Below are 17,836 nucleotides of genomic sequence, written 5' to 3' on the forward strand. Positions count from 1 at the left end.
CAACGTTTTTAAATGATAAAAAAAAGTTTTCCAAGGTCTGAAAGTTTACCATCTGTGGGGAGAACAAACATTTTAATATATGAGGATTTTTTTTTCTCTGAAGGACCTTGTAACATTAAAGTCAAAATGTTTCAAAAAATATATTTAATGTGTCATTGTGGGTGACAAATGAAAAGACACATTGTTCCTCTAGAGTTCCCAAAGCCTCAAGAAAGTGTGCCAACAAAAAGAACAAAAGAATGAACCCACAACTAGAAATTATTCACTGGAATAGACTGGTTTTCTAACTCTAAGAATCAATTTTCAAAATTATACATTGTAACATTTTTGTAACTCTACTGTATTATGTGTATTTTACTAAAACCACATCTTATTTTACAATATTTCTACCACCACCCCAAAATAACTCACAGTATATTAGTAGTCATTCCCCATTCCTCTGTGCCCCCCGCCCTTGGGAACCACTGAACTACTTTCTGTCTTAGCAGATTTGCTACTGTGGATTTTACATTTTATTAGAATCATATAATATGTGGTCTTTTCAGACTGATTGAACATAAGATGTGTTCAAAATAATTAATTGGGAGGCAAATGGATTGAGGAGGCTCCAGCCTTCTGGGGTTTTATGCAAAAAAAAAAAAAAAAACCCAGGAACCCAGCTCAGCACACTTCTTCTCCTAGGAAACAGAAACTTAATCTTACCAATCAGAAATGGCCAATTAACTTCTAAGACTATGTTGCCACTTTAACCAATTCAAGTAATTTCTGTGATGAAAACCTTATAAAAGTTTTCTGCTTGATGCCCTTCAATAGACCCTGAACCATTTGCAGTCTGGGGTTGTCAGCTCAAGTAAATTCTAAAATTCTACAGTCACCAAGTTTGTTTTTACTTATTTTTTCACTGTCTAATCATATTATAGCATGTATCAGTACTTCATCCTTTATTATTGCCAACTAATTTTCATTCCATGAATGCAAAACATTCCATGAACATTTGCTCAATTTTCATTTTTGACTTTTATAAATAATGTTATGATGATCATCAATCAATCTATACTTTCTGTGGACATATATATTATATTGTATATAAAATCTTGCGTGAAATTTCTGAGTTAAATGTTAATTCTAGATTTAACATTTTAAGAAAATGCTAAGCTGTTTTCCAAAGTTGCTGTACCATTTTACATTCCCTGAAGCAATCTGAAAGTGTACGAGTACTGAAATTTCTCCACAACTTCACCAACATTTGTTAGTGTCTATATTTTTTATTATAGCCATCCTATGAAGTGAGAAGTGGTATTTCATTGTTTCATTATGGTTTTGACTTGCATGTATCTAGACTGATGTGGAACAACTTTTTATATGCTTATCGGCCATTTGCAGACCTTCCTTGAAGAATGTTTATTTATTTATTTATTTGTTTGTTTTAAATATTTTAGTTATAGTTGGACACAATATCTTTATTTCATTTATTTATTTTTATGTCGTGCTGAGGATCAAACCCAGGGTCTTGCATATGTGAGGCAAACACTCTACCATTGAGCCACAACCCCAGCCCAAGAAGAATGTATATTTAAATAAACCCTTTGCCTATTGCTTTCCTTGAAGAGTGGTAAGAATTGTCTAATTATTTTAAACACTGCCTCCATGTAAACATTAATTAATATATAACAGTAATGTCTTATTTCTGAACTTAAAGCAAATGTTTCCAGTAATTCCATTATAATCTTGAAATTATATATTTTTCAGTTTTCTACTATGTTTTATTCTCATTTCATTCTTTCTTTCATGTGTGTGTGTGTGTGTGTGTGTGTGTCTGCATGTGCATGAGTGGGGTTAAACCCAGGGACTTACACATGCTAAGCCTGCCCTTGCTCTACCACTGACTGACACATGCAGCCCTTATCTTGAATTTTTGTATTTATTTCTATGGTGTTTTTATTAACTTATTGTGACTTGTATGTTGTTGCTATTTGGTGCATTCCTAACTAGTTGATATTCTTTATGGGTTGCATCCTTTATTATTATAAATTATACCCTTCATTTCCATTTTTGTTTTTGCCATTTATTCATCCTCTAGGGACACACTCTAGGACTCTTGGTTGACACACAAAGTCACCCGAGCCCACACATGGCTCCAAGGTGGGAATATGGCCCCAGAATGTCTATTTGGAATGCAACATAGGCTGCAGGAAGAGACAGAGGCCCAAAGTCAGAGCAAAGAGCTAGAACATAAGAATATACTTAATATATTTTCTCTTTTGTTTTTAGATATAAGAGAACTTTGAGTAAATAACTAGGGTCACCCAGAGTAAAACAATATACAGCAAACAAACTGCTAAAAATCAAAATAAATACCTTAGTTCTGTGAAGTTTCCTGCACTACAGAGCCCTTACTATTTGATACATTTCATGTAATAAATTGGTCTCTCACCATTTACATTTTTTCATACTATTTAAAAAACTTCCCAATTTCTCTTCTCCTTTTTCTGCTTGCAAATTATACACATTTTCTTTTAAATGTATAAATTTTTTCCCACTTTGGGATGCTAATTATAGTATTCAACACACACATATAATATGTAGAACGTTGAATTTTAGCCACCTTAGTGTGATATTCTATTTAATGTGAAATCTATAAATAGGGGTCAGTTATTAAAAACTTCCTCAAAAATTAGCACAACTTTTAAAAACTTTTGTACTGCTTAAATCACTTGCACTAACCTTATACAATTTTAGCACAGATAGGATGATAGAGATAAACTTTCTGAGAAAACTAAAGGGTTAGTTAGCTTGCTTGTCTAAGCTTAAACATCATAAATGTAACAATATCAAGAAAATACCAATAGATTTTTAATTCTAGAGATCCTTTCATATGGTCAAAAATACTCAAAGCAAGTTAATAACTATGAGATCTTCTCATGGCCAACACAAAACTTTCAACATTTGGTAAATTGGCATTAGTAAACCACATGTGAGTTTGAGGCATTAGAAACTTCACTGAAGAACTAGCAATGAAGTTGTTAGTAAAGTTGCTGGTTTTCCCCAGATAAGAACAGATGCTCAATGCACTAAAGCACCAGCTTCTTTATCTCTGCATGTTTCTCTTGAGCATCCTCAAAGATGCCTGCCAATCTCTGTCTACTTCATCTTTGTCTTGTGTAGTACATTCCTTAATTTTCTTACATAAATTCTCAATTACCTCTTGCTCTTATAACTCAGCAGTAGAGGATTACTGGCACAAATATGTCATCCAGGTTATCAGAAACTTGCTCTGGTTTCCAGCCCAAGTCGATTCAGTCTCTGCTCTTCTATTGGCCTCAGCCTATATCTTCATCTTACAAGTATTTTCAAATGTGGGGCTACTTATCATATATAACATCAAGTGATTTTAAACATAATATGAATTAAAAGCTCACCATATTCCAATGGTAATTCAACAACAAAAACTTACTAAAAAGTTGCAAAATTCACACAAAAACTTACCATAGAACTTCACTAGATTTTAGCAATGGAAAATAGGTTCAGTTTTTTTTTGTTCATTTGTTTTGTTTTTGTTAGTTAGTTTGTTTGTTCTTGCTAAACCAGGAGAGGATGAGCCTTGTAATATAATGGCTTATCTTACTATCACTTGGGAACAGTTGCCTGAGAAACAACTCATGTACATAAAAACTTCATTGGGAAGGAAAGAAGAATTCTGATAACATTTATGAGAAACGAGATAAAGTCAGTCCTTTAGTTATCTATACCTTTAGACTTTTTAGTTACATGATTTACATTGAAATATTCTTCTAATGTTAGATTTATTTGGTTACTATTTTTCACATAAGTAAAACAATATTTTTTTGCTCAATCAGACAAAAATCTCACTTATTTTTAGACTCTAAAAAAGTGAAACCATAGAGGTAGAGAACAGAATAATGCTTCCAGAGTTGGAGGTGTGGGGAGGGGAAATAGAAAATGTTGTTCAAAGCATACAAAGTTCCATTTAAACAGGAGGAATAAGCTCTGGAGATCTATTGCACAGTATTGCGACCATAACTAATAATAATACATACTCAAACACTGTAAGAGAATAGACTGTAAAGGTTCTCATTACCAAAAATATAAGTGAGACAATGGAAAACTTAGCTTAATATAACCATTTCACAGTGTTATGCATTAAAATATAAAATTTTGTCAATTAAAAATAATTTTAAAATTTAAAAGTTCAAATTTAACCTGTAAAAAAAAATCACATCAAGTTTTATGAAATATCTTATTTAAAGAGAATTTACCCACAAAAGTAGCAGAGACTATTTCCACAGCAGTTGAAAACATTAGTGATGCATGTGAAGAGCTACATTCTTATAAAATTGAAGAAGATACTATTTCAGAAAAATTCTACAGCATCCCTGAGTATTTATTAAATACTTATTATTTAATAACAATATTGTGGGACAAAAAGCTCATAATACTGGAATAATAAGAGCTCTGTCAGTTCAGAGGAACCTTAATAATTAACAACAACCAAAGCATACTTGATATAAAAATTGAGAAAAATTTTAAGTGGTTATTTTACCTTTATCACTTTTAGATTGAAATAGGGATGTATAGATAGGAAAGAAGATGGAAACAACTGGAGTTGTCTACAAACATAGTGGAACACTGTTCTGGGAGAATTTCAACCAGATTCTTCTTTATATACTTTCAGCTATTCACAAGACAATAATTCTTCTTTAAGGAAATTAGTTATATATAAAGAATTATAATTTTCAGTATTGATCCTTACCAAATCATGCCACAATCTTTTCCAGAAAGATAAAATTCCAATTAAATCATATAAAATTTTCAAAGTTCTATGATATATTTATTCAAAAATTATTCAAGCCTGTTTTGTAATGTGTTCCTAAACAAGTTTTGACTTGCCTCATATGTGATATGTGGTTTTGACTGTCCTTCACTACTGTCAATCACTTCATCCTCAGAAGAGGCTGGGGCTAATTTGAATCCACACACTACCACCACCTTAACAGCCCAGTGATCCACATGTGCTAGGGACAAATCTTCAAAAGGTAAAGAATTCATATCTAATCAGGCATGGAATAAAAAATAAAATAAACAACCAGCAGAGGCTAAAAACATTATAGAATAACATTAATATACTACAATATTTGTGTGAATAAAAAAATCAATGTGTAATAAAATTACTCTGACATATCTCTAATCAGAAAAACCCTCATTCCATATTGGACAGAAACAAATTTAGTCTAGCATTGAAGAGAGAAACCACCAATTGTCTCCACATGCTTAAGATGGCCTCTTACGGAGAAAAGATTCCTATCACTATTTAGTGTCCAGAAATTACTGGGAGAAAACCCTGCAAGGTGATCTCTGTGTAGAATGGTGAGTTGTAATGGATGAATTTCTCATCTTCCTTTTCTTTGTTAGCTTATAGAATTCTTTCTCTCTCTCTCTCTCTCTCTCTCTCTCTCTCTCTCTCTTTTTTTTGGTCATCCCACCTTAATTGGATTCATTCTGATCTCTCTTTCCCTAGAAGTTTATATTTCTCCCCCTTGTTACTAATTTAATTCTTATATATTTCCCTTTTCTTTTGTCTAGTTCCAGCCTCATTTCTCAGAAAGGCCAGTTCATTAGAGCACTGTAATTATTAAAAATTGAACTTCAACCAACTACATAAATTTTTAAAAAATAAGCAAAGGTAAAAATTACATCTTCAACATAATGTGAAAATATCAATGGAGTTCTGCCCAACCACCCACAAACATTATCCATGAGGTAGCTGATATAAAACCTTGAATCACCATCTTCTACTTTATAGCAGTCAAGTACAAATATGTACTTCAATAAATACATAAATGAGAGCTCTTAAAAATTTGTTTCATAAATAATATCTTCTCAGCTTTTTATTTAGCATAGATCCTGGAGTATCCTAGAGATTCTACTTATTTCGTTCATTTTGATCCTGCCTCTTTATGTATGTGCATATGCATTTGTATGTGTTTGTGTGTGTGTCTGTGTATGTTTGTGTGTGTGTATTCCAATATATAGCATGGCCAAAAGAACACACTACATACTATATATCCAATGTAAATTTCAAAATAATTGCAGACATTCATTAGTGTGCACAATCCACCTTACACTCAATTTTGAAATTAAATGCTAGTCTAAGATGGAAGGAACTAACTCTACTATTGGTTTATTTCGCCCTAAGAATAAAGATGTCCTTTCTTTAACCCAGGGATCCTTATACTTCTGCCTGTGGCCTCACAGAATAAGCTGTAAATTTCTTACAATTATATGTGATAATTTGCATATGTTTGTGTATAAGTGAGCATCAGATCACTAGGGGGAATGGATTACCAGCTTTATGACTGAGAAAATGTCTCAGCCTGCAAACACAGATAGGCTCTACTACATCTTCATTATTCAAAAGCCCCACACTGCACTACTTTGACTGTCACTAGGGAAACCCCATAATTGTTAAGTTCAAGTGAGATATTTATTAAAGAATATGATGTTTAAGATAACCAATTTAAACCATCTAAAACTGCAATGGCATTACATTTAATTGGGTTATTTTGAAAACTGAGATTTCAACTATTTTCCCCCAATCTTATTTGTTCCATAAGCAAAATTTTTGAAAAAAATCCCTCACACAGGGATATTTTAGGAATGTGTATACAACATTGTAGAAATCAGAAAAAAATACGTGCTGTGCCCTAATTAATCTAAAGTTTATATTTTATTTTTTCCTTTAATTTTTATATAAAAACACAAGAATATTTACTATAATTTTTAGAGATTTAGATAAATGTTTGTACAGATAGAGGAAATGATGAGATATTCAATTTTTTAACAGCTAATTAAAGTTCATTAGTGTGCACAATCTTTCACTCAATTTTGATAAGATTGATTATTTTAAAGTGAATCATATACTGAAACTGATTCTAAGGTAATCTGGATGCAACAAGTTGAATGTCTACTAATACTGCATAGGTAAAAGAGATGAAAATAAATTAAACAAAAAATAGAGCTAGATATTTCTTTTTGGAAATTATGTTTCTTATCCTACTACAGATTTTCTGAAATTATTTAGATTTAGTATTCAGTAGTTTCCTCATAATATCTGTTTCATTTAGAATATGTTGAAACACTGAAATTAATACCAATTCTGTGTTCCTGTGCCTTTAATAAGTTGCTAAATTATAACAAATGTCATACTAAATGTATTAATAAAAAGTATAATTAATAAAAAGTATAATAAAAATATAATTTCAAAAATAATTTATTTATAAAATTGATAAATGATTAGCAAGAGAATGATCTGTATGTAAAAAAATAATATTTTTAAATACTCCAGTATTTTCTCATTCAAGAAAAATCTTTACAATCATTTGCTTTAATCACTTAAACAGATCATTAAAAAATACAGATATTTTTGAGCTCTATATCATTGATATTTCTTTCAAGCTCTGTACTCCTAAAAAAGGAATATTTACTTTTAGAGCATTTATAATACCAAAAAATCAATAAAGCATTTATAAAGAGTATAATAATAATTATAGGATTTAAACATTATGCATGAGAAACTGATCTGAACATGAAAGCTCATTTTATTCTCACAAGAAATCTATAATGTAAGTGTTCTTAACCAAAGAGGAAATCAAAGCTAAGAGAATAAATACTGAGATAGCCAAACTCACAGCTAGTAAGTAGTACAGAGAGATGTGAAATCCATCCTGACACTATAACCTGTACTTTTAATCCCTACTTTTTTCTGACATTGTTTTTGTTATAGATTTATATATAAGGTGTCCCCCAAAAGCTTCTGTGCTAATGCAGGAATATTTGGAGGTGAAATGACTGGACTGTGAGAGCTGTAACTAATCGTTCTATCCTACTTTGAATAGATTGGGGGTAACAGTAGGCAGGTGAAGCATGGCTGGAAGAACTGGATCACTGGTGACCTGACCTGGAAGGGTGTCTCTTCCCTGAGGCCCCTTTCCCCTTCCCTCTCTTTGCCTCTCTCTGCTTCTTGTTCACCACAAATGGAGCAGCACTCTTAAACCACACCCTTTATCATGATATTGTGCCTCAACTTGGGTCCAGAGCAATGGAATTGGACCACCACGATCTGAAACAATGAAACAAAATCAACTTTCCCTTCCCTAAGTTTTTTTTTTTTTAAACAGGTACTTGGGGAATGGGAACACAAAGTTAAGTAGTTTCTGACTATAAAATTATAACTATAAAATTAACACACAGTCTCTCATAAATTGGCTTTTGTTTCTTAGAAGATTTTTCCAAATATAAGATACAACTTTCTCAAGAAACTGAGAACATTTTTTTTCCAGTTGAAATTCATCCAACATACATATGATATATCAGGTTACCTCTATGGATTTCTTAAAGTGGAAATATGTATTTACTGAGAACTAGACTTGGAAGTAGTTGATCTCACAGATTGCTTTGGGAATGTGAGAAAGTCATTATTTGCTGGCTCTTCCGTAATTTACTTTGAATTTGTTAGATTCATTGATGTGTGAACTGGTTATCAAAGCTTGATAAACAGCTTATAAATCACTTTGAAGTTGGCAGAAATAAATATTAATGAGTCAATTTTCAAGGAACTTATAGTTAGTTTATTTTTCTTTCCCCATAAGTAAAAAAGATTTCAGTTGTTTTACTTAGAAAAGAATCTACAATTTATTAGTAATGATTGATGTTTTTCAAGATAATCATCAGACTATTTATTATATGAAATCAGACTATTTGCTTTAAAAAAAAGAGTGCTCTTTGAAAATCCACCAAAAAGTTTCATGTGATAAAAATTCTATGCAAAACTTATTTATAAAGCCCATACTTGATTCTAATATTTTGAGATACTAAAATAAACTGCTTCACCATGATCTGTGCAGGGCTGGCCCCACTTAAACCACTACTTCCTCCCAGCCTTTCACACAGGACAAAACAGGCTCCAACAGTTTTAGTAGCTTACCCCGATCACAAATAGGAAGAAAACAAAGTATGTGAAAACATGCCTATCTACTACAATCCTTTGTGACATAGCCTCTATAATAGGAAAAAGATATCATTTTTAATGTTACGAATTTTAAGAATTCAAAAAGTCTTTCTAAGGTCAAAATAACAAAGAGGATATATATATATATATATCTGACATAAAACATATAAATATGCTCTGACATAAAACTTTAAATGCCATACCCCAAATTAATGATCTAAATCTGGACTTAGATTTCTTATGCTTATTTTCCCTTGTGAAGATACTTGATATCCCAATATGGACATTTTATTCCCTGCATTTAAATGCTTATTTCCCCTAACTAGGAAATACTTGAAATCTCAGGATTCATTTGTACCTCCATTTTAAATCCCTTCTAGAGGTTCTGGCTCATGTTTGATTTTCATAAGCGATGAGAAAGGATGAAGCGACCTGACTATTACAAGAAGTTAGGAATCCTGTTCATTGGATAGGGTAACCCAGCTGCATGGAGTAGGGAGCATATGAAATCCAGCTCACTCTACCACATCACCTGCTGCATCCACCTAGATGGTGCCAGCTCTAATGTGCAGAAAGGTATCATGTTGGCTCATGCAGGCCCTACAGACCTGAGAGTTAGGAAAACAAGGGAAGGAAGCAGTTAAACACAAAGCTTTTCAAGTCCAATTTCTATCAGAAATTAAAAGAACAGAGAAATAGAGCTCATGATGAGAATGTTTATTAATTCAGTAAATCAGTACCAGGGTAGGGAAACACTTTTTTCTTGGTACTAGGGAGTATAATATCATTTTAGGGGAAAAGATTTAGGAGAAACCACTAGCAACATGTCCTCTTTATTGTATGGGACGTGAGAACCATTACTAAGGAAGACTATGAATATTTAAGAATATGATTCTATGGATGTGGGAGAAAGAGAAAACTCTTACATCCCTTGATCTGATGATTCTGTTTCAAAAAATTCTCAAGTCTACTAGAAATAAAACAGCATGACAGTATATATGCCACATTTGCCACATTTTAAAAAATCATCACACTATCACTTTGACAGATCCTGAAGAGGCTCTAAAGAAACACTTTGAACACATGGATATCAAGTCTTACTTTCATGGATACACAACTGATGTTTTCTACAGTATAGATGAATACCTCTGAAATTCTAACAATAACTACCCATTTGTTCAGTAGTAGATACTATACCAGGAAAACACTTATCTCCAAAGAAGAATATTTCAGAAATTATGTATTACTATTTCATATTTATCAATAAGGATTGAGGGTCAAAAAGCATAAGAGATTTGCCTAATTTCATGAAGGTAATTATTGCTGATTGCAGATTCAAATCTATGCTGTTCTTAATTCAGAACCTGAGTTTTTGCCACTTCAATAAACTAAACTTTTGATAAGGCTGTTAATGCTTAGGAAAAAAAGTGGTACTTTTACCAATCAACATTTTGAGATGTTATATAAAATATAATATACCGAATCAAATATGTCAACCCCATGCATCCTCCTACTATTTCCTAAAGTATATACTTGTTAAACTGCCATTGTTTTAAACTGCATAATGATATGCTAAATCAACTAAATTTATGATGTTCTGGTTAATGTTTGAGAAATGAGACAGGAGGCATGGCATGACTGCTTACCCGTTCTGCTAGTTTTTGTCCATTGAGGTAAGCCTGAATCACAGCATCATTTACAAGCAAATGGAAGTTCAGGAGCACGTGTTCAACATCATAGGTTCCATGCATTGCATTTGAAAGCTCTTCCAAGGACTGGATATATGCATGCCAATGTGGATTAAGCTCTACCATGTGGGCCAGACAGCCCCTGGCAACATTGAGGCAGTATCCCATACAGGGCTTACTGAGAGTCAGGCCCTGGCAATGAGGGCAGTACTGCATCCTTAGGAGGGCTCTGCTGCACTCTTTGGAGAAATGAAGATGGTCAGTGGTGTTGATGACTTCAATGCCCAGATTGAGGGCCTGCAGAAATGTGCGGCTGGGCAGCAGAGATCTTCCCATCTGCCCCATTACTCTTTTGGGAATGTTACCAAATGGACTAACATCCCGGCGGGCCATGCGGATGCATTCCGAGTATTCCAAGGAGCTGTCAGTCACACTGGGATTAATGAGATGGTTGTAGACCAGAGGAAAAAGACTGTCGAAAAACCTATTTACAAATTCTTCGGGATTAACATCCACACCAAATAAGTAGAGCCCTACATCGGTGAAGAACTCCTGAACTGCAGCAGCAGCCTCTAAGGCCATGTTTCTGTAGGTGTTGCAAAAAAGTATACTGGTATAATTTTCTGCTTGTCTGATGAGAGTTTCAAGGGTTTCTGTAACACAGCAAAGGTAAAAGATGAAAAGATTTAATATTCATTTTAAAACTGTTCATCCATTTGCTCCAGACAGTAAATGAATTTAATGTACCATAACTAATTTAAGGATCTACCATAATTCTCAATCTACTAAACCAACTTTAATTTTCCAAGGATAATGGCTGGACAACCATGGTCATTACGTGCAACATACAAGATTCATACTGACATGTTTCCTAGAATCAAAGTCTGATAAAAAGTACAGAACTAAAAAACAAGTTACATATAAAGGTAGTTTCTTACTATTTCCTCTAGTCATTCATAACCCACTAATAATAAATGTATTTCATAACCTGAGTTCATTATTTACAAAAGATGATAACATTAAATACTTGAATTCCAACCCACTATATTTCTGTACTTTCATCATCTTTTATTTTCCCAGAATGAAAGCTAGTAGATTACACACTAGTTGGTACAAAGAGAAGCTAAACTCCAAAGGAAAACCTAACAATCCTCAGACCTTTTAACATGCTCAAACTAAAAAGTAAAATCTCTCATTATTAGACTACCTGCAAATTATCACACCTCATTAAACAGTGGGAAAACCATGAGTGACATTATTTGATGATAGTAAATAATTGTGACCCCTTATTAGGTATATTCTGTTGTTTTTATCATCTTATCTTCAAAGACTTTACTGTGGGATAATTTCTTTTTTTACTTAACTGATGCTCTCAAATCAGTTTTTCCTCAGGAGGGAAAAAAAAAGAATAATTTAGCTACAAATTAAAGAAAAAAAATCTAAAAATGGGAGATTAGAATAATCAGGAAGTTAAAATAGTGTTTCAAATTATAGCATTAAGTATTGGCTATACCAATAATTATATATTATAATTAGCCTAAACAATGATACTAGACTGTATCAAATCATAATTAATTAAGAATATATTCAATAAAATGATTTCCCTTAGCCCCAATCTCATAGTTATTTTATGAGGCTGTAAAAGACCACAAAATAATTTGGGAAGCAAATTTCTGTTTAAGTATATTATAAAAGGAAATGAAGAACAGTAAAAAATAAAATAAAATGAAAGAATAAAAAACAGAGGTTCAGGGAGAGCTGCTAATAAAGTAGCTGTATCATGAATATACCACATGATCCTCACCAAAACAAGACATTAAAAAAACACATTTTTATGAAGAATACAAATATATGACAAAACAATCTCTTGTGTTCTTATTTTGCCTGGAGATAGATTATTTTTGGGTCCCAGGTTTTAGGGTGATGTATCAATATATATTACCCTGCAATCAAAGGCAACAGCTCTTACAGGCTACAGCAACTGTTTTAACAGAGCACTACAAACTAGATGGTTAGGATTCATGTGTTATCTGTGTATCTCCAGTGCCCACTACACTGACTACACACTAGCAACTCAATAAAAACGAGATGGTAACTGAAGGCTTTAATTTTGACTGGCATCTCTGCCAAATGAGACAGCATTACTACCAAGTTTGCCCAGTTGACCTGATCATGAGGCTGCAGTAGGGGAAATACAGATTACCAGGCCTCTGCTTTGAGAATTCTAACTCAGCAGGTTTGTCTTGGTCCAGAAATATATATTTAATAAGCAACCCAGGTGATTATTTCAATCCAGCTAGTGTTTGAAACACTGAAATTACAAATGTGGCCAAATGTCCTCTGCTCTTATAGCGTAGGTAAGCAAGCCTTCCTCTGGCTTCTCAGCTGCAAACTCAGCCACTATACTTTGTACTTTCCACAAGAGGAAACCAGATTGACCGGTTGTGGTCTGAACTAAAGTAAAATTTCATTTTTTTTGGTGGGGGGCACGGCGATATGAGGGATTGAACTCAGGGGCACACAACCACTAAGCCACATCCCTAGCCCTATTTAGTATTTTAATAGACACAGGGTCTCACTGACCTTGTTTTTACTAAGGCTGGTTTTGAACTTTCAATCCTTCTTCCTCAGCCTCCTGAGCCATTGGGATTACAGAAGTGTGCCACCACACCTGGCTAAAGCAAAATTTCCAAACTTATAATTTTCTCCATAATATAGGCTACTTTTCCTTAATTGCTTGTGTGTGGCTATTAATTGTGAGGTAGGTCACAAATGATTTTGTTTACCAGTAACAGTTAAACAGCACTGTTAGCAAATTAAGTTCTAAGATAAAAAAGGACAAATTAAAAGGTACTCTGTCTCTTTCTTACATGCACTCTTACACGATTTCCACTAGGCTTCTAAAGTGCCCTTTATTTAACAGATACCTGCCATTTATTCTCGGTGGAATAAAGTTTGAATGTTGCTTACCCTAGTAATACAAAGGTTCTATCTGATGTTTGCTAATTCTAAATGATGCTCCAATGTGAAATTTTTAGAAGTCAAAAGTAAAATGTTTCTTTATAAATTCTTAATATATAACACACTTAAATGTATAACACACTGACTTAAAAATACATGGAACTTATCTTTCAGTAACCATAATTATAAGTTTTACAAAATAACTATTTTATTAAAGCAACATCAAAGAGAATGTAATATTTAGAAGTATCCATTCAAAATAAAAATGAGTATAGTAATTCCAGATATCATTATGTCTTAAGTCCACTTTGTACTACTGGCATCAAACTAATTTTGATTAGTGTTTGAGATTATAATTAAAAATAAATTTCTGGACAAAGTCTGCAGTTCTGATGGTATTTATATTAGACTAGTTCTCCTCTGATTTAGTTTTATTCTTTCTCTAAAATAAAATAACAAAAAACAGTTAAAGATTATAAGAATCATTATGTGAAATTTTTTAACTTTAATAACATCCCCATTAAAATTTTAGTTTTCATAAATATGTACTGATTTCAGTACCCTTTGCAGGAAGTATTATATATTGCCAAATATCAATATTCTGATTATTTTTTGAATGTCTAAACAAAAAAGTGGATTTTAAAAATTGAGTTATTATGATAGTTTTTCATTATGTTATTCACTCACTAAAATATAAGGATTGGATTTTTTGCTTTCAAACTGTATTAAATCTGATATTGAAACATTCCTTTAATTAAATTACCTAAACATATGTTAGCTGTGTATTTCCATCCTAGTCTCTTCAAAAAATTGAATATATAAACACCTATAAAAATGAACAATCTAATAAATCAGCCATTGGAAGATCTTGTTGATAACTGGTTACAAAAAGTTGATAAAATCAGGAGTTGAATTTATAAAAACAAATTGTTTGTATTAATTCTGGATCTAAAAATCCATCACTTTGTTCTCATAACATGTTTACCAAAAAGTTGAGCATTTCCATTTTATAAAATTAACATAGTGTATTAGCAGGAATTTATACATTCACAATTACAAAATATTATTTGCTGGAGTGAAAAAGAACATTCCACATAAAAAAAAATCAGCACTTACAAATCCAAGTTAGGTTAAGTGCTAAATAATTTGTATATCTACTTAGTTATTAAAGAGAAACTGTACCTTTTATTTCAAAGATTTAATATATATGAAACATCCTTCAGCCTAGATATATTACTAGCAGCATTCTATGCAAGTGCTAAAATAGTTAATGCATCTTGAAAATAAACAGAAACATTTACCAGGTTTGGTTAAGGAACTTAGATAATAGACTACAAAAAAATAATTCTTTTTGGGTTTGTCATTGACAATTTCAATAAGATCTTCCTTCCAGTAATCTATCAAGACAGAATAATTTCCAGCTTTCCTTGTAATGCCTGAGTGGTAGGCAGTATAAAAGGCTGCAGTCTAGTTACTGTTGGAACAAAAAATATAATTCCTCCAAGCTTTATGGGAAATTAATTTATCTATACATAAAATCAGTTATGTGTAATCGAACTAAAGAATGAAGTTAAAATGCATGAATCTATTTTAATTTTTAGCATTAACATTCTGTGATAATTTCATGACAAAATACTTAAGAATGGAAATTTTATTTCCACTTTTCCAGACCATATTCCCTTTGATGATCTTTTATCATGCCTACCAATGATTACTGAAACATAAATCAAGAATTTAAGTTTAAATAAAACACTGTAGATAGAATTGTGATAATTATTTTAAATTAAATTTAACAAATCACAAATTCAGTAAATATTCGTATGTATGGGATGTTTTGCAATGGAAGAAACAATATTTGTAAGACTTTTATTGGTTTTAGATAAAATTGACCCCAAAAGGTAACAATCATGAAATAAGTATTACAATAACTTCTCCAGCATGACATGAATAACATTTTATGACTCTTCATACTTCCTAGTATTTTTGATATATAAACATTTTTAAATACAAAATGTGAAGTGTCAATTACAATTTAAGGCCACAGATATTCTCAAATACAGAAATGAAATAGATGAAAAAGATTAAATCAATCATATCAACCATGGATAATCAGATGATTTTACAATGTATATCTAGGTTGAAGAAAAATTTTCAGAGTGAGTGTATATTTTGTCAATTATAATTCTCAAGCCACAGATTACATTAATGCAACAGATATTTCATTATTACTCTGCTACTTCAAACTTATTTTGTTCCTGACACTATGTATCCCTGTGCATTAAATTATGGATAGATGAACAGATAGGTACATCACTGTAAGAGTAATTTCTCAATAAGTTTTTAACCTATGTATATTAAAATAAGTATTAATTCCATCTACTTAAAAAAAATGCCTTCCAATGATTTTAACACTTTCACATTAATAATCACTTGAACCACCCAAAGACCATTATAGACACTCTGAAGATATGCATATTAAATAAAGAATTACACATTTTTCAGCCTGGAAGTGTTTATATCAAATTCATTCCTTATATTTGCATACTTCTTCAATTGTTTCAGAAAGCAAATATGTAATAAAAGTTCTCTGGAATATTAATCTAATGATTTTTTAAATGTTATGCCATATGATTTATAATTCTTCAGAAATTAGTCATCTATACAAATAAATAGTGGAATATTAATCTGTATCACCAAGAATTAGCATACTGGTAATTAATTTAGTCTTCTAAGGCAAGCATTGCATGGAAAAATGCTTTCTCAACTTTTCTTCTTCATTTCCCTCTTCATTAATGCAGTTATCATAGTGCATCAAACTTATTTCTAATATAATTTTATAGTCATTTATTTTCTGAAAATCAATATAGGTTTTAGTAAAAAATTTAACTCCATTAAACTCTTATGTGACAGATAAAGATCAGTGCCAAACAACTAATGATAGATTATTTCATAAATTATTGTGAAATGAAGACTTTAAAATCAAATTTTCCGATAGTCTTTAACATGAACTCAGAAATGCAATCTGAAAATGCAAATCAGCCATATAGAGCTATTTCTTACTAATTCATATAATTTTCTACTTTTATACAGAACAAATAAATCAATACCCCTTTTCATTGGTTCTTTGTCCTCTTTTTTTTTCTGTTCTTTTCACACTCTAAGACATGGGTCTCCCTTAGTTAAATAAACAAAATCTTTCATTTATTTTTTCTCTTGCTGATATCTCAAGGAAATCAAATGATCTATATTTTTTACTTCCATTGACACAATGCTTGTTCCCTCTTCAATGTATTCACATCTAAATTTTTTAAACTTAGTCCTCCATTTATTCATTCAACCAAGATTTATTTATTTTTATTTTGAAGGGTACAGAGGATTGAACTCAGGGGCACTAGACCAATGAGTGACATCCTTAGCCCTATTTTTGTATTTAATTAGAGACAGGATCTCACTGAGTTGCTTACTGCATCACTTTTGCTGAGGCTGGCTTTGAATATGCAATCCTCCTGCCTCAGCCTCTGAGCAACTGGGATTATAGGCATGCGTCACCATGGAGGGCTCAACCAAGATTTTTGAATACCTATTCTAGACCTTAAAGCAAGAGCTAAGGAAGCCATACAAATTTCTGTCTCATAAAGTTTATTATCTTTGGAGTAGGAAAGAAAATATAAAAGCAAACAAATAAAAAACTATGATATATAAGTACTAGAGAGGTTAGAGTTGGGGTTAGAATAAATGATGGGGCACTGTTTTACACAGCTTCAAGACAGTTTGTCTATAATCAATGCATTAAAAAACTATAAAAAATGAGTTCCCTGGCCAGGCACAGAGGTGCATGTGTGTAAGTAATCCCAGTGTCTCAGGAGGCTGAGACAGGAGTATCACAAATTCAAAGCCAGCCTCAGCAATTTAGTGAGGCCATAAACAACTTAGTGAGACCTTGTTTAAAAAACAAAATAATTTTAAAAGGGTCTGGAACATGACTCAGTGGCTAGGTGCCCCTGGGTTTAATCCCTAGCACCACCACCATCACCCCAAAAATAAGAAGTTCCGTGATTAATCTATTTCCGAAAGAAAATTTTCTGAATTTATATATATATATATATATATATATATATATATATATATATATATATATATATATATATATATATATATATAT

At 32.0% G+C, this 17,836-nt stretch overlaps 1 protein-coding gene across 2 annotated transcripts in view; it reads right to left on the reverse strand.

The window, feature by feature from the left end:
* The window catches only part of Gpc5 (glypican 5), a 1,301,425-nt gene that overhangs the window by 1,045,559 nt on the left and 238,030 nt on the right, over positions 1-17,836 (reverse strand). For both annotated transcript variants that reach the window (XM_015484160.2, XM_048800753.1), the window contains exon 3: positions 10,672-11,366. In XM_015484160.2, the coding sequence (XP_015339646.1) occupies positions 10,672-11,366 (695 nt within the window). The remainder of the gene's footprint in view (positions 1-10,671; positions 11,367-17,836) is intronic.

This window comes from Marmota marmota, unplaced genomic scaffold, assembly GCF_001458135.2.
Source record: "Marmota marmota marmota unplaced genomic scaffold, marMar, whole genome shotgun sequence".
NCBI classification, from domain to species: Eukaryota; Metazoa; Chordata; class Mammalia; order Rodentia; family Sciuridae; genus Marmota; species Marmota marmota.